The 19,067-nt window shown below is 40.3% G+C and overlaps 1 protein-coding gene across 1 annotated transcript in view; it reads right to left on the bottom strand.

The window, feature by feature from the left end:
- Window positions 1–19,067, bottom strand: part of pcsk5a (proprotein convertase subtilisin/kexin type 5a) — an 84,620-nt gene that overhangs the window by 5,233 nt on the left and 60,320 nt on the right. Inside the window, exons 30-36 of the mRNA XM_021476634.3 lie at window positions 14,368–14,579; window positions 12,701–12,943; window positions 9,926–10,159; window positions 8,855–9,029; window positions 7,846–8,063; window positions 6,889–6,989; window positions 6,607–6,802 (exon numbers count right to left, since the gene is read on the bottom strand). Of these exons, the coding sequence (XP_021332309.1) occupies window positions 6,607–6,802; window positions 6,889–6,989; window positions 7,846–8,063; window positions 8,855–9,029; window positions 9,926–10,159; window positions 12,701–12,943; window positions 14,368–14,579 (1,379 nt within the window). The remainder of the gene's footprint in view (window positions 1–6,606; window positions 6,803–6,888; window positions 6,990–7,845; window positions 8,064–8,854; window positions 9,030–9,925; window positions 10,160–12,700; window positions 12,944–14,367; window positions 14,580–19,067) is intronic.

Here is a 19,067-nt window from a genome sequence, read left to right as displayed (position 1 = left end):
ATAATAATTTATTATTATTATTATTAGGCCTATTATTATTATTATTATTATTATTTACTTAGTTATTTAATGGTTGTAAGAACACATTGGACCATGCATGGGCCTATAATAAATGGTAGGCTACCATTTGTTTCCATTTGATTTTTTCCTATTTTAATTTAATATATACCTTTAGCCTATTGTAAATATTTATTTGATAATTAATACTTTTTATTACAACGTCAAATTAGGCCTGTCTTATTATTATTATAATTTTTTGTTATTATTTTTTTGTTGTTGTTGTTGTTTTTGTTGTTGTAATTATTGTAGCAGGGACATAGCCACAGGTGTGGCAGAGTGTGCTGGTATATATAGTGTACATATATTTCCATATAGTCCAGGTTCTACCGTTCTAGAGAGTGTGGGGCATTGCTTTACAGTGGTAAAGTGGATTATTTCTTGGCAAATTCATAATGATTCACTTTGTTTAGTAATAAAATTCATAGTTATAAAATAACTACATTTCAAGAATATGTTAACACTTTCAACAATTCAGGATTATTTATTGCATCAAAAGTAATTTCAAAGTAACATTAAATGTACGTATAAACTGCTTAATTTGTGTGTGTAAACACCTAAGATGCAAAAAGCTTATTTAGACCAGAATAGGCCTACTAAATGCAATGTGCAATGTATGTAAACTTATGAACTAAAATGTCTTAAATAACTAAATTTAAGTCTTTTTAAGTTTTTAAATAATTTATGTTTAACTTAAATGATTTAACTTAAACTTTAAACTTCAAATCAACAAACTATGGCAATTAAAGTGTTTATTAAATTGAGGTCAGGTGTTTATCTTAATTATAATTATTAAATTTATTAAATATTATGACACTTTAATTCAGTGGTGTATTGGAGAGTACGCAGGCAACCCGTGAAAACTCTCTTTAAGATTTTATTGCAACACCAAAGCCTGTCTTTTTTTTTTTTTTTTTTGTTATTTGTTATTTGTTGCTGTTATTATTGTGGCATTATATATATATATATATATATATATATATATATATATATATATATATATATATATATATATATATATATATATATATATATATATTTATTTATTTATTTATATATATATATATATATATATATATATATATATATATATTTATTTATATAGGCCTTGCCATGGCATGTGAAATATTTTAAATAAGTGGTTTATCCTAAATAAAATACAATGGGATGGGTGGATGTGGATGAATATTTTGAAAACCCCTGGTTCAGACTAAGAGACGAGCTAGCTGTCTGTGCGCTGCGCTATAACTTGACATTTGTTCTTTTCGGTGCTGCCAGATGCATTTACTATTGCATAAAATAATAAAAAAGGTCATTCGGTAAAGCGCGCGATGCGCGCAGAAATAAGAGCACTATATGCATATGCCGAATTGAGTTCTCTTTATTTCTTTAATCAAGGCTTTTCCATTTGAGGAATTACATTTATTAATAACTTAGTCCTTATAAACGATCAGTTTATAAAATACACAATTTATGGATCAAGCCTAATGAAGAATAAGAAGAATATGCAACGCATTATGATCCTTGAATGATCAAAGCGCATTTATATAAACTAGCTATATATTTTATATAATCCATAAATATTAAAAAACATTATACATTTAAAGTAGCCTAATGGAACATTATATGTTATAACATCTAAACTATTGTTTAGGCTACAGGCTAAATAAAGGCGCCTTTTCGGAGCTGTTCAGCGCGTGTGTCAAAGAAAAGACACAATCTCAATAAAAACTTAGGCTATTTACAATATCTAAAGGGATATAAAACATCTAACATGCATCTCCATTCTCAACGAGTTTCTGTGTTCTGCATCCTTCACAGATCGAGTTCTTATTCCGAGGTAATCTGTGAATATTCTCATTTATAGAAGAGTCTGTAAAGGCTGTTCTGGCACATTCAAATCACTTGGTTAAAGGTGAAACTGACCGGCGCAACGGATGATTTTGTCATATAGAGTAAATACAATTATAATACAGGATAGGAACTATAAATATTTCACTTTAATTTCATATTATTATTTTATTAAACAAACAAAACAGTTTGTGTTTTGGCGCTGCATGTATTGTGCATCTTATTTTGAAGCGTTTCAGCTTAAATGTTATTCTTCCTTTTTATTTTTATTGTATTTTTAATAATTTTAATTATACAAAACAAAATTGGTTCCAAACAGATATATTTTCCTATAGGCTATGATGAAGTGTATATTTTTGTTCAAACAGGTCCTATACAAAACTGTGTGGATGGATGATTTGTTTCTCCGTGAAAACTAAGGATTTCAATCATGCATTTAATAAGCAAAACAGGTTGTTTAGCTTGCCTCAAACTGAATGGACAATTTACAAATATTTTAAATACAAAGGCTGGTTATTTTACCAGTGAGGCACAATATTACAAATTAAAGAAAATTAAAGTGCATAGTAAAACGAAAATATATAAGCTTTACAACAACAGATCCTACCTCCTAAGAAATGACTTTAGATAATGTAAATAAGCATCAAGTTTTGTTTGAGATTGTGTCCTCTAATTCAGTAGTGTTGCCATAAAAGAGACATACGTTAGACATACTGGGTGCCTTATTTATTGTCAAAATAATGTGCAATTTTATTATCAACTATAATGTGTTTAATTAGTTAATTAAATTTTTTTGTCATTATTCCTTTAATAACTGTTGAGTGAAAAAATGCGCTAGAAATATGCATTGCAACTCACTTTATTGTACAGGCTTATTGCACTTAAACTTTTTTAGGTTCGGCTCTCGAATTAGTAAGGTTATGAGTAAATGTTATTTAAAATATTTCGCAAGGCCTGCCATCTAGCCTACAATAACAGCAAATTACAAAAAAATAATAAGACAGGCCTACTTTGGCGTTGCAATAAAATAGTATTAATTATCAAATAAATAATTACAATATATAATTAAAATAGGAAGAAATAAATGAAAACAAATGGTACCCTTTGTTTTTATAGCAGGGCCCAAAGTGTTCTTATTCTGGTTCTGCTAACAACTATTAAAAAGAAAAAAAAAAACACCAAACAATAAAAAAACTAGTAACTGATAATAATAATAATAATAATAATAATAATAATAATAATAATAATAATTATTATTATTATTATTATTATTATTATTATTATTATTATTATTATTATTATAAAGCCCTTGCTCTGAAACAATCATGCAAACCAGGTGCTGCTCGGAAATGGCTATCTTTGCTCTGCATCAGGTGCACAGCAGCAAGAAGCTTGGCAGTGAACTATGACCTTATTTTAATGACAAATGTCTTAGAATACTGCTTTACGTGTTTATTTAATTTATACATACGCAATGAATGTAAGCCTGCTAACTGTGTGTGGTTCAAATGATAGAATATGTAAACTTAGTTAATATATAATTAAATAATAATAATTAAAAGCCTGCGTGTAAGGCTTTTATTTTGAGGGCGACGTCACGAGCGCAGATTTGGTTGACCAATTAGAGGAAAGTGGGCGTTTCAGCACCGCCTACATGTGTAAAATGAATTTTAAAGTCGTTTATCTGTTTTCCTACCCTAAACCAAAAAACGAAAATCCAGCCAAAATCTTGTTTTTTCGTTTTCTCGTGAGCAAAAGAAAAACGGAAAAATGGCCGTTTTCTCCATTTCCTTTATTCCGTTTAAAAATGGAAACCAAATGAACAAAACGTACACGGACCACCCACCACACACACAACATACTCTCCAAATGCATAGCACAATCAGAAAAGGCTACCTATCCTTTCATATAGACCACACTCTAGATGCAATGTATATTCTCGTCTTTTTCGGATTTCTCAGATGTTCTGAATTTACAGTGACACCAAATTTCGATCCCACTGTCCACCCACCATCACAGATCTGACCTTGACTGACGAGGAAACAATTTCCTTCCTCATCAAGCAAAGTAAACAGATCAATCCAGAAAAGGACATTGCATCTTCATATTCAATATTCCCTTCTCCACAATCCCGTTCCAAATACTCCTAGCTTCATACACTATAGGAAACACTAAGCGCAAGTCCCCTAGCCCTCTTTTCATAGATGATGCACACCACCCAGTAACATGTTTTGGTTCCAAAAACACCCTAAAGTCATAGGACTTTTCAGGCTTCCATCAGATTCATAATGCAGTCACTCATACAGAATTGGAGTCGCCACCACAGCAGCACACAAAGGGTTATCGCAACAACACCTACAAACACTAGGTAGGTGGTCTCCCAACGCCTTCAAATCTTATATCTGACTCAGCCACAGTCATCTCAGGGAAGCTCAGAGGACCCTCACCAGCAGACGCAGTAATCCAAGCGGCCAAGGGCATGTGCCTAGTCCAGGGAGAGAATACGACCCAACCATACCAGCTTCCCGAGGGCAGAGGAACTAACCAGTCTCCCAAGGGCGCGGGCACGACCCAGCCATCTAGCTTCCTTTCTTCCTTCCAGCTGATTTGCACTCAGCCTTCTCCCCCTTTTCACTCACCTAACTCTAGTTATCTAGTTCTCTCCCTGCCCAGGCCCCCCTGTATATATATATATGCACCCACGCATATAAATATATATTTATATATAGTGCTGTCACCCTCACGCTCTAACTCCCGTGGAGTTAATCCCGAGCACCCAACTGCCATTTCACCCTCCAGCTGGGGCTTCACCGACCATTCCTTTTCCCGACTCCAGCTGGAGATAGCACATACAGCTCTCTCTCCCGCAGGAGAGCCAAGAGCTTCGTCTCTAGCAAAAGTCAGTAACCAGCCCCCCCCCCCCCCCCCCCCCCAAAGGCCTTAGATTACCCCATTATATATTTATATATCTATATGTTTCATATAAATATATAATTATATATAGTGCTGCCACCTCCCAGCTCTTTCTCTGCAAGGAGTGTTCCTCGAGAAAATTACTCCGTCAGAGTCCCCGCCCCCCCTGCCCCCCTTCACCCCCCTCTCCAGCCGGAGTCCTTCCTTCCCCTTCCCTTATAATGACTCCAGCAGGATTCCCGCCCACCCCATGGCTCTGACCCCCGCAGGGGTCTCCCCGAGTCTCTACTCCCCCGCAGGAGTATTCACAGCCCACGCCAACTCTGCTCGGGTTCCCGCAGGAACCTGTTTCACCCTTTGCTCCAAAGGAGCCCCTTTACCTTTTCTTTTTCAAAAAACTATATCCAGCAGCCGGATATAGCATTTTAAGCCTTTTTGGGAGTTTCTTCGAATACACGGCTGCTGTCCCGAGCTTCATGCATTTGGGGAGCTCTCGAGAACCACCTGATCTCGTACTCCCCTCACATGCTCTATGGACCTGGCGGGAGCCCTGGGCTCAACTATTTCTGAGCTCAGGGTTCTCTCCCGGGACAGCATGCCAAACCTGCTTACAGTTGTCAAGCAATATCTAAGTGTGAACTCTTGAAGTGAAGTTTTGAAACTAATTTCGAGACGAGCACGCGATATAATTGACTGCAGCTGGCCACCTATCTACACTCATTAGTTAGCCAATCAGATCTATCCTAACTCACTATAAGTAGCCTAGCTAGATATTTTTTCCTTATCTTCGTTCCCTTATCTAAGTGTGAACTCTTGAAACAAACATTTTAACACAACAGTTGGATTTGTCCGTATTTTACCCAAATTTGGCCTAGTTGAATGCAACCTACACATAGCATTTAACTATTTTACTATTCAAGAGTTCACACTTAGATATTGTTTGACAACTGTTAGCAAGTTAGCAGGTTTGGCATGCTGTCCAGGGAGAGAGCCCTGAGCTTGGAAATAGTTGAGCCCAGGGCTCCCGCCTGGTCCATAGAGCTTGTGAGGGGAGTACAAGATCAGGTGGTTCTCGAGAGCTCCCCGTGGTAAAGGAGGAGAAGGGGTGGATGGGGGTTTCTTCTGAAAACGAAGTTGAGACATAGTTCCAACTAGGCTACTTATAGTGGGTTTGGATCAATCTGATTGACTAGCTAATGTGCGTAGATGAGTGGCCAGCAGCAGTCAATTATATCGCATGCTCCTCTCAAATTAGTTTGTGAAACTTCACTTAAAGAAACAATTCACCCTCAAATTAAAAATTCTAATAAAAAAAAAATCCAACTGGAAAATTCCAGTTTTTGTCAGTTGCTTTGCTACAATCTCAGATCAGAATTGAAGTTCTCAAAACTACCTGTTCTCAAAAGCCCACTCCAGAGTACCTGTTATACTGATAACATGACTAGTAATTTGTAAAAGAGAACTTGTCATTCTGACATCATTGACTTGTTTATTGTTACATAAATTTAGTTTTGAAACTAGGTTTTGCAGGTAAATGCTATGTTCCTTTGCCACAGTGGTTGCTGTAGTTTGGCTTCTTTAGCTAGAAAAGGTGCTGAGTGACGCGTGTCTGGCATTCTTATACACAACTAATTGTGATTGCTGCGAGCTTGGTTTTCCACATTTCATAGTAACAGCTTCACTTTCTTTCAATAAGTATATGTAAACAGTATTTTTAATTGGTGCCTAATCCTTTAGTACAAGTAACATTTTAAAGAAGAAATGTCACTTTTTAAGTCCAAATACCTCTGTTCTCTGTACAGTTACAGCATTCTTGCTGAACTGTAGCTGCGTCTTCCAATTCTGTGTTGGTGCAGCAGGGCAGACAGCGCCCCTCTGAGGCCAGGATGAACTGTGCTGGACAAATAGTGCAGTTATGAGGACCAGGACCTTTACATTCCAAACAGGACTCATCACATGACTCACAGTTATAGTCCTGCTCCTGTAAAGAGATCATAACAGCTATCAGATGACAAAAATCATAAAAAATGTTGTAGCTGGTTAGATTACACTATAACTGAATTTTACCTCAGACTTAGCATACTCTCCTGTGATGCATGGTGACTCACAAACACCCCCTGTGAGTGTAAAACCTGGATAACATGTGTCACAGTCCTCAACACTCTTGCCTGTTAATCAAAATATTTAAATAATATTTAGTTAAAATTGTCTATCATACCCCATTTAAATATGGAAATTCATGTAAAAAGAAAAAATGTGGTCAGGATTTGCCCAGAAAGGACACTCAAAAATACCAGAGAAAAAGAAATCCAATGATAATTAAATTGTCCATTCACTGTTACTTATTGTAGTATACACAATGTCAGTTTGAACAAATATAAGTAATCATAAAGTCTATTTATGTTTGTTCTCATAAAGAAATGACAAAATAAAAGTCTATCATCTAAGACATAAAACAAAATGTTTCTGTATAATTATTTCTGTCAAATATGTATGCAATATGCAAAATATTTGTCTAACCTTTTTAATATAGCAGGAAAACTTGACAACCTCTATTTGTGGTTCTTTGTCGCTTTTGAAACACTGTCCTTTTTGTCGTCAGATGTCATATTTTTTAATGATGAGATTGCGATTTAATACATTTAAAATATATTTACCTCAATTTAATATTGAATATTACACTAGTGTAAAAGTGCATTACTAGTGCCAATGAATGTTGGTAAGCATATAATGTAACTCTATTTAAAGCATCACAAAAGATTATTAAAATAATCATTTAAAATATACTTGAAAATAAAATCTTTAATTTGGCATTATTACATTGTGCACTTTTTTTTCATGAAAGCATACTCAATTTAAATGAATTTTTAAATGCCCTTTCCTTTAATTAATTTCAGCTTTAACAAATTTTTTATGCTCTTAATATATGCAGTACACTACAAGTGTGCTTTTAATACAACAAAGTACTCTTTTAATAGGTATGTTTAGTAAATCGACAAGTTTGAGAGAAATATTGTTCCATACCTATGCATGTCCTGCAGCTGGGGTGGCAGGCTTCACATGTTTTGTGGTGTGTGTCATGATAGTATGATTCGGGACAGGAGGACACACAGCGTCCCTGTTTTCTAATAAACAGCATCCCCTGTCTGCAGCTCACACACCCCTCTGCCCCTGCCTGAAGACACTCTCCACAGCTCTCATCACACCGCTCGCACGTACTAGACACAGCTGAAGCGTAGTACCTGGAAAAATACATTCAATTATTTTAAACAGAAAGCTTAATGCATTCTCTATTAAAATGATAAATATATTAGTGTCAACACAACAAACAATCAAAAGAGGGTTTCCGCAGTTTTTATGTAGGTAATTAAAACTTTTCTGAATACCTTTTTAAGACCAAGTAAAGAAAATGGCCCCGGAAAAGCAGATGAAAATGAATGAATGAATTATTTAATCCTTACTGCTTCAATTTAAAATGAAACATGAGGAAACAATTCCTTAAGAAAATCAATGCCATGATCATGTCAGTTTAATACTTTCTGCTCTGATTTAAGACCTTTTTAAGACTTTATTAAGACTAATGAAACCCATATAAAAATATTAGATACAATTTTATATTAAAGGAAAACAAAATTGCGGAATTGTGGTAAATTAGCCACATTGGAGGGTCTTTCTAATGTCATGGCACAGCACCTCAATAGGGTTCAGTCTAGCACATTGACTAGGCCACTCTAAAGTCTTTATTTAATATTTTTTTCAAGCACTGTGAAGTAAACATGCTGATGTGCCTTGGATCATTGTCTTGCTGCTGAACCCAATTTTGGATTTCACTAACACATGGCTGGAGATTGTCCATCAGGATATTTTGGTACACAGCAGAATTTATTATTCACACACCTTCTACAACTTTTGTCTCATCAGTCTACGGAGTATTTTACTTTGATGTAATGTTTTTAAAATAACTAATTAAATACCCATTTGTAAGAATAAATTAGCCATATGCTTTACTACAGGTATTGTATATTGTAGTTACCCAGAGCGGCATGTGTCCACACATTCTTTGACGTCTCTATAAAGGTGATCTCTGCAGCTCAGGCACTCATGGCTGTGTCGTCCCATGCAGGTCAGACAGTTTGGATGACAGGGTTCACAGCGCTGTGTCTCCCCACTGAAGTATTCATCTGGACAATTGTTCACACAGCTGCCATCTGTAAATGAAAAATGGAAGTTTTGTTCAGAATAAAGTCTATGACATATTGTTTAAGCCTCTATAGTTATCATTATATTAGAATGTGGGATTAATGTATTTACATGGCTCATTCTAACTAATCAATACATGTACACTAATTAACAAGCTACACAATCCTATTTAAGATTTAAGTATCATGAGAAACCTAAATCAAAATGCTTTTTATTGATGTACTGTAGGGATAAGACAATATTGAGCAGAGAAACTATTTGAAAACATGGAATATGTAACAACAACTATTGACAAAATTGCCCCTACATTTGTCCAAATTAAACTCTTCATGATATTTTCAAAATATTATAATGATTTCTGAGATCAAATAAATGTGAACTATTCCCACAAACCTAACTCCTAAACTTAAGACTAGTTTGTGGTCTATTGTCACATATTTAAGATTGTTAAATGTACTGTTATTAAAATTTATTTTTTCCAAATGGGGATTTTTTGAATCCTCAGACTATTTGTGCCTGAAGGTTAAAAAAAATCATAATACTGAGAAAACCACTTTTAAAGTAGTTTTACACAAGACATATTTCTAATCAAATGTTGTCTGATTGATTTATTTCTGGAAGAAAATTTGCAAAATGTCTCAACGACAGATGACATTTATGTGATATTCTAATGATAAAAATCAATAATATTGGCTAATACAAAAGATTCTTCACTATTCCCACAAATATACTTGTGTTACATAAGACAAATAGTTTTGTGGTTCAGGGTCAGATATAAAAAAATAATTTTATTTAAATAAGGCACATTTATTCAGACTAAGCTTTCTCCATTCTCTGATTTACATGTACATCCTCCTCTTCTTCTACATCAATAGAGTAACAGGCACCAGTTGCATGAACTCACTAAGCAGATAATGTTTCTGGTTGCAGCTGAGACATTGGTCCTGATGTGGGCCAGAGCACTCGTGACAGTACTTATGACATAAATGGCATTCTCCATCCTGGTTACTGTAATGATGTGAGGGGCATGTGGTGGGTGTGGCACAGCGTCCATGGGCATCCATCTTCAGGCCCTCAGAGCAGCTGGTGCAGGACGTGTCGTGTGGACCAGAGCAGGTTAAACAGGAACTATCACAGTCTGCAGAGCAGAGACATCACACGATCAGCATTATCTGGTCTAATAATTTATAGAATAATCAATTAAATTGTGCTTTAACAGTATCATAATTGTTAATTTCATTTTACTAGTTACATTTATTTATTTTGCAGTTATACAAAGGAATTTTCAGAAGAGCTGCTAATTTTTTTTCCCCTGAAACATTTTGATACATTTCTCTGATCAGTTCAATCCTTATATCACAATGTCAATTGTGCATATCAAAAAAGCATTTTAAAACAAATTTTGTCTTCTTTGGTACATTGATACAATTGATTATGTGCAATTTTAAGCTGTTCAAAAGCATTTTCAATTGTTTGTCAAAAAATGCATAAAATTCTAATTCTTTGTTAAATACCCCCCCCCCCCCCCATACCCCCCAATTTCTGTTTTCAACACATTTCTAAACATAATAGTTTTAATAATCATTTAAGGCTTAACTAGGTTAATTAGGTTATCTACGCACCGTTTCCCAAAATCATCGTTAGCTAACTAAGGCCGCAATTTCTGTCGTTACAAACATAGTTTGTTGACTTGCTGTTTCCCAAATCTGTCGCTCCAATTAACATTGCATCGCAAACTGTGTCGCAAACTTCGCAACTACACCTTGAGAGCTGTAGTTTGAAACATGTTCCTGGCTGTGTTCTATTTCCACTAATCCTCCCTATGCCCTATTCATTTAGAACATTTTAACATTCAAAGTTGGAATTATAAAAAATAAAAATGAATTAAGGTCATCTTTTTTAGGTGTAATTTGCTCTCTAACTATTTTTGCAGTTCAGTTTTAGCGATTTTCATGTTTACAATTGTGCTCTCTTCACAGTGCACTTTGAAAACATTGACGTAATTTTGAACACAGCCTCATGGCGAAAGCTATAGATGACCTATTATTTAAAATCGGAATTTATGTTACGTCTCCAAAGCTTGTGAAAACAAAAAGCATTGATTAATTCTTTTTATTTATAGTATATGTACTGTATATGACATGGGCCTGCTGGTTCCTTTCTGCTGTGGTTTACAAGTGTCAAATTGTAAAAGTAGACTTTTCTAAAAAAAAACCAATAAAAACATCCTGTCTATTAATAATAATAATAATAATAATAATAATTGTCATTAATATTATTAATATTATTAAATTTTCTTTTTTCATTTCTAATATATTCTAAAAGTTATTGTACTTATTTATTTTATTTGTTTGTTTTCTTTATGGCTTAGTCCCTTTATTTATTCGGGGTCACCACAGCGGAATGAACCGCCAACTCATCCAGCATGTTTTTACGCAGTAGATGCCCTTCCAGCGCTAACCCATCTCTGGGAATCACCCACACACTCATTCACTATGGACAATTTAGCCTACCCAATTTACCTGTACCTCATGTCTTTGGACTGTGGGGGAAACTGGAGCACCCGGAGGAAACCCAGCGAACACAGAGAGAACATGCAAACTCCACACAAAAGCGCCAACTGACCCAGCCGAGGCAGGAACCAGCGACCTTCTTGCAGTGAGGTGGCAGCACTACCTACTGCGCCACTGTGTCACCTTTTTATGTATGTATTTATTTATATGATTTATAAATAATATTAGATTACGTGTTAGCTTTTGTAAGTGATTTTATGTTTTAAAATAGGACATATCATATTCTCAATAATATTTGTAAAAAAAAAACATTGGCCCTATGTGCCATTTACATATATTTCAGTTAATATGGAAAGCGAAGGCATGTTTATATCAAATCTATTATTGGATTTTATTTTAAATGCGTCTGTAAAACAATATAATTTGTACAAAGAAAGGATGGGAATCATTCTTTAAAGAAGTAGTTACTTAGAGCGTCATTATGGGCATTTTACGTTATAACTAACATGGTTCAAGCGATGGATCTGCAACAGAGAAACTATGGGTTTTGGGAAGCACTCGTCACTACATCGTTCTTTTCCCAAACGATGCATTGTACTATGATAGTTCAGCCACGAGTTACGTCGTTGTTTGGGAAATGCAGCCCAGGTTAGGGTAATTAGGCAAGTCATCGTATAATAATTGTTTGCTCTGTAGACTATAAAAACACATAGCTTAAAGGGGCTAATAACTTTGACATTAAAATATTTTTTTAACAAAGTGAAATCTGCTTTTATTCTTTATTTCATTATTTATTCTTTCTGTTAAACATCATTTAGGAAATATTTAAAAATAAAACAATAAAAAGGGGGCAGTTGTCATTCTGGTGGCAATTAAATAATTTATTAAATAAATAAATTAATAATAAAAAAAAGAACATAAAAAACAGTAGAGGAAAAGTATGAAAATGATTTAAGAAATGTCCAAACAAGACTGAAAAAAAGTAATTTCCCACAGAGCATACAATGGGAATTTCATAAGGCTCTTTTAAATATATAAGCACATAAGATCTATATTTTTCATTAAAACATTGTCAAACACATATTTGTGGTTATTTATATTACTTTAATAAATTACAAAATGTTATAAGACAAGGGGGATTTTTAGAAGAGTGAATGTAGGCTCACCTATGCACTCTCCTGATCTGCTTTCCCTGTATGTATGTGAGGAGCAGGGAGTTAGACATGCTCCGTAGTGCAGTGTGCTGTCACTGTCTGAACAGGCATCACAGTTGTTTGATTCAGGTCCATCACATAATGAACAATCCACATGGCAACGTTTACAAATGCCTTGATTCATGTCTTCAAAAAACCCATCAGGACACACGGCTATGCACTGACCCACATGCAGGAAGTAGTCTTCTTTACACCCTATAGTTAAAGAACACAACCATTAAAGAGACAAATGAGATATTTAATGACCAATTGTAAAAATAGATTTTTTTTTTCTAATTAGGCATTCAGTGCTCAGTTTCACTTCATTTTAAGGTGTTTCTGTTATAGTGTAACTAATATGTTACCGCAGAGTAATACACTGTAAAACCCAATAAGTTAAGGCAACTCAAATCATTTGAGGTAACCGATTGCTAAAATCCATTTGAGTTCATAAACAAATCCTAATGAGTACTGTGAACCTACTCCATTTAGGTTAAAGTAATGAGATAATTAGTTAGTAGCAGGTGTACATTGTTAATGCTCAATCAACACTTATTTACTCATTAACTTCAACAATGAGTTCAAAACTCTTTTCAAAGGAGTAGAATTAACAAGGTATTTTGTGTGAAGTTTGCATGTTCTCCCCATGTTTGCGTGGATTTCCTCCGGTTTCCCCCCCCCCAAGTCCAAAAACATGTGGTATAGGTGAATTGGTTAAGCTAAATTGTCTGTAGTTTAAGTATTTAAATGAGAGTGTATGGATGTTTCCCAGTGATGGGTTGCAGGTGGAAAGGCATCTGCTGCATAAAACATGCTGGATAAGTTGGCGGTTCATTCCGCTGATTAATAAAGGGACTAAGCCGAAAAGAAAATGAATGAATGAATGAATGAATGAATGAATGAATGAATGAATGAATGAATTTTATGTTAACTATACCCTCTTTTAAATTGATAAATTTGACTGTTGGGTTTTACAGTGTATTGACTACATTTACATTTAGTCATTTAGCAGATGCTTTTATCCAGTGTATTGACTACCTACATTTACTACTGTATATGGTCAAGTATAGGATGGTGATTCCATCATCCTAAGGTCAGTGAGTTTTTGTATAGTACCTTATATAAGCTCTGTGGTTGACATAACTGAATATATTATCCTGTTTTTGAATTTCGTACACTACCATATATACATCAGTCACATTTTTTATATTTTAAAGCATTCAATTGATTGGAAAACGGCAAATAAGTGGCTAAAAGAGATGGTAGAGTTTGTAAGGACTTAACCAAATAATAAAAGCAAAAATATGCTTGATAAGATTAATGTTACAGAGAACATGCGAAAGTAATGTAAACAGATGTAATGTAATTGATGCTACAGAGTAAGGGCAATGGGATTGATCTAAACTGAACCAACATTGAAATTCAGATGTGATGTAAATCTAAATAAAAACACTATTGTCTTGTAGAGCTGCTTTACAACATACAGTAATTTAATTAATCTCTTTAGCTGGTCATTGAAACTATTTGTAACATGGTAAGATGCATGTTTTACCTCAGTGACAGCTGTTGTACGTCAATAAAATATCTTTATTGCTCTTATTTTGTCAATAAATCTTGAAAACCTGGATGATGTGTCTTACCTGTACAGCCATCCTCAGAGCAGATAGCACAGTTTTCTTGGCACTGCACACACTCCCCGTTGCTCACTGTGTGTGCAGATGGACAGCTCGACACACACTCATGTTTGTAGAGCAGAAGTGTCCCTTCACAGCTCATACAGTGTGTTGCATTCTTCTCACAGGACGTACAAGCAGATGCACAGCTCTTACACACCTGACCTACAGGGTATCCTCTGAACACATAATTCAGGTATACACTGTTTAATACAATATACATAATATCCTAAGGTAACAATTTATTTTAAGGTTTACTTGTTACACATTTTCTATGCACTTGCTATAATAATTCCATCTAATTATGCACAATTACATGCAAACAACCCTAGACCTAACCTTAATCATGACCCCAATCATATAGCAACTGCATGCAATTCATTTATAATACTAAGTATTTAAATGAATAATTACAGCATTACAAGGGCACTTTCAAATAAAGACTTACCCACCATGATTTTTACAACTGACCCATTATCATAATTTTTTTTTCATTTAAACGTAGTTTGCTGGTACAACAAGGGCACTTTCAAATAAAGAGTTCCCCTTCGGTTGGGGAACTTCAGTGCCATGAATGGGAGGATTCGGATCAGAAGCCGCTTATCTGGAGAGTATTGAACGGGCCAATGAATGAAATTAATTGGCAGCGTAAGCTTGCGCAGGTGTGCGACATCTGCAATTATCTCAGCATATAAGCACACCTGAAGCCAGCAGACGCCATCCTTTTCGCTTCAGATCCTTTCTGAGTGAGTCGATGAGGGTTCCTCTTGCTGATCAGCACTTCAGAGCGAACGAGTGTGTCTCCCGGTCCAGAGTGGGTCTTCGCGGTGGCAGACGGTCGAGCTGGGTTACTCCCTTGCCTGCGGTTCTTTGGGTCCGGTCCTCCAGAGCGGTGCGTATAGTTGCAACTTTCCTAAAAGAGCAACACAGTCGTGCAGCACGTCCTTTTCAGGATGGCGCTCCGACTGTGCGTTTCTGGATGCGGGGGTTTCCTGTCTCCGGATGATGGACACGATCACTGCATTGCATGTTTGGGGGTCCAGCATGTTAATGCGGTGCTCGCGGGCGGTTCATGTCGTCATTGCGATGCCATGACCGTTGCACAGCTAAGATCGCGGCTAACTTTCGCAAGAGAGCGAGCCACCCCAGTTGCCTCCTGCTCTAAAAAAGCAGCGGGCGCTCGGGCAGATCTGAGGGTTTCAGCGGGAGCTAATCCGCCGCCCACGGGCTCGCGGACCTTTCGCTCCTCACGGCGCTCCATCCAAGCTTCGGGTGGTGAGAGTGATCCGTCTAACCAGATGGTAGCTCTCACACTCGCTGACACCGGAGATCAGAGGTCCTCCGCGGCATCGGAGGGTGGGCTTTCACTGTCCGACGAAGATCCGGACCCGCTCGCCCCCTCCGGGCAGGTGAGCGCTGTCAAATCGGATCCTGAAGCGGACATGTTAGCCGTGCTTTCCCGGGCTGCTTCGGCCGTGGGGTTGGAGATGGTTTATCCCCCAGCTCCGCGGCCGGACCGACTAGATGGGTGCTACGTAGAGGACCAGAAGGCGAAGCCTTCGAAGCCTCTCGTCCCCTTCTTCCCGGAAGTGCACAGTAGGCTCACGCAGTCCTGGAGGGCACCTTTCTCTGCCCGTGCTGCGAGTGCCTCCGCCCTCACCGCCCTTGACGGCGGAGCTGCCAGGGGGTATGAGGCGATCCCGTCAGTGGAGCGCGCTATCGCGGTCAATCTTTGTCCGCGCGGCGCCTCTACGTGGCGGGGTTTGCCCCGCCTCCCGTCCAAAGCCTGTAGGTTGTCTGCCTCCCTCGGAGCCAGAGCTTATAAGGCTGCGGGCCAGGCTGCTTCTGCTTTGCACGCGATGGCCACCTACCAGCGCTACCAAGCGCAGGCGCTGGCCGAGCTGCACGAGGGCGGGTCCAAACCAAGCTTATTACATGAGCTGCGCACCGCGACCGACTATGCTCTTCGGACTACTAAGTCCGCCGCGTGTGCGCTGGGGAGGACGATGTCCACACTTGTGGTTCAGGAACGCCACCTCTGGCTAAACCTGGCCGATATGCGCGACGTTGACAAAGTTCGCTTTCTTGACTCGCCCATATCCCAGGCTGGCCTGTTCGGCGACACCGTCGGTGAATTCACCCAGGAATTCAGGGCGGTGAAAAAGCAGTCGGATGCGATGGGCAATGTCATCTATCGGCGTGGCCGTAAGCCCGCTCCGCCCGCCGAGCCATCCACCTCCGCTGTTCCTCGCCGAGGGCGCCCGCCAACGAGTGCTGCCCCGCCCCCGCCTGCGCCTCCGGCGCTCACCTCGAAAGCAGGCAGCCCCACCTGCCCAGGGTGCCGTTAAGTCCGGTAAACGGACCGCGAAGCGTCCCTGAGACAGGCCATCCGGAGAAGAGGAAACTTGCTCTTTCCCCGCTGGAGGGCGGGGCCCCGATAACAACGGTACTTTTCAGTGCCACCAAAACATCAGTAAAAGAGCACTTTTTCCCTTCCCCGGATGTGACTGCACGAGTTCTGCCAGTCCGGGACGCGCTGCCTTCCGGCTCGCAGACTCTACGTGCTTCGCCAGTGGCTCACGAGCGCTGGGGGGGCGGTCTCCCTTTCCTCAGCCCTCCAGCCCCCTCTCCGGAGTCAGGGTGAGGAGCCAGAGCGAATCGCTCTCCTCCAGCTCTTCCGCGGGACCCTCGTGCTTCCCGGATCGGCACACCCACTCCGCGCTGCCCCACCGCTGGTACGTCAGCGATTGTAGCGATGACTCCATTAGCGAGGGCTCTGCCTGCCTGGTCAGCGCGGGCCAGCCCCTCGCGGTGGCTCATACGCACAATCAGACTCGGTTACGCGATTCAGTTCGCGAAACGGCCCCCCAAGTTTACGGGCGTGTATTTCTCCAGGGTCAACCCCCTGTCCGCCCCTGTCTTGCGAGAGGAGATTGCTGCCCTCCTGGCGAAGGGTGCAATCGAGCCGGTTCCTCCAGCCGAGATGGAGAGTGGGTTTTACAGCCCATACTTCATCGTACCCAAAAAGAGCGGTGGGTCACGGCCAATCCTAGATCTGCGCGTTTTGAACCGCTGTCTGCACAAGCTGCCGTTCAGAATGCTCACGCAGAGGCGCATTCTCCAATGCGTTCGTCCTCGGGATTGGTTTGCAGCCATAGACCTGAAGGACGCGTATTTCCATGTCTCCATTCTTCCACGCCACCGGGTCGAGCGTGGCAGTACAAGGTCCTCCCCTTCGGGCTCTCTCTGTCTCCGCGGGTCTTCACCAAACTCGCGGAGGGTGCCCTAGCGCCCCTTCGGCTCGCGGGCATTCGCATACTCAATTATCTCGACAACTGGCTGATTTTAGCCCACTCGCGGGAGCAATTGATTATGCACAGGGACAAGGTGCTTAGGCATCTCCGCCTACTGGGGCTTCAGGTCAACCGAGAAAAGAGCAAACTCGCCCCCGTGCAGAGGATTTCTTTTCTCGGGATGGAGCTGGACTCGTTCACCATGGTAGCGCACCTCTCCGAGGAACGCGCTCGCCTGTTGCTGAACTGTCTGAGGGAGCTCGACAGCAAACTAGTGGTCCCACTGAAGTTCTTTCAGAGGCTCCTGGGGCATATGGCATCCGCAGCCGCCGTCACGCCGCTCGGGTTGCTCCATATGAGACCACTTCAGCACTGGCTTCACGATCGGGTCCCCAGACGCGCATGGCACGCGGGCACACACCGGGTCTCGGTTACTGCGCTGTGTCGCCGCGCCCTCAGCCCTTGGAACGACCCCTCGTTCCTACAGGCCGGTGTGCCTCTAGGACAGGCGTCCAGCCATGTTGTTGTTTCAACAGACGCTTCCAACACGGGTTGGGGGGCCGTGTGTCGCGGGCATGCGGCTGCGGGCCTCTGGAAGGGTGCCCAGCTGCATTGGCATATCAATCGCCTAGAGCTGTTGGCAGTGTTCCTCGCTCTCCACCACTTTTTACCGGTGCTGGAGCGGCAACACGTGCTGGTCAGGACGGACAGTATGGCGGCGTATATCAACCGCATGGGGGGTATGCGCTCTCGCCGCATGTCTCAGCTCGCCCGCCGTCTGCTCCTCTGGAGTCACCCGCGGCTGAAATCGCTGCGCGCCATTCACGTCCCAGGCACGCTCAATCGTGCAGCCGATGCGCTCTCACGACAGCTGTTACGCCCTGGAGAATGGAGACTCCACCCCGAGTGTGTTCAGCTGATATGGGCGCGATTCGGGGAGGCCCAGATCGATCTGTTTGCTTCCCCCGAGAACGCTCACTGCCAGTTGTTTTTTTCCCTGACCGAGGGCTCTCTCGGCACGGATGCACTGGCCCACAGCTGGCCTCGGGGCATGCGCAAGTATGCGTTTCCCCCAGTGAACCTGCTCGCGCAGTTTCTGTGCAAGGTCAGGGAGGACGAGGAACAGGTTCTGCTAGTTGCGCCCCTTTGGCCCAACCGGACCTGGATATCAGAGCTCTCACTCCTCGCGATGGCCCTCCCCTGGCGGATCCCTTTGAGAGAGGACCTACTCTCTCAGGGACAGGGCACCATCTGGCACCCTCGCCCCAATCTTTGGAACCTCCACGTGTGGTCCCTAGACGCGAGGAAGACTTAGGTAACCTACCGACTGCGGTGGTTAATACCATCACTCAGGCTAGAGCCCCCTCCACGAGG

The sequence above is a fragment of the Danio rerio genome, chromosome 5 (assembly GCF_049306965.1).
Source record: "Danio rerio strain Tuebingen ecotype United States chromosome 5, GRCz12tu, whole genome shotgun sequence".
NCBI lineage: Eukaryota > Metazoa > Chordata > Actinopteri > Cypriniformes > Danionidae > Danio > Danio rerio.
The sequence above is the reverse complement of the archived record's forward strand: the minus strand, read 5'-3'. Positions and strand labels throughout refer to the sequence as shown.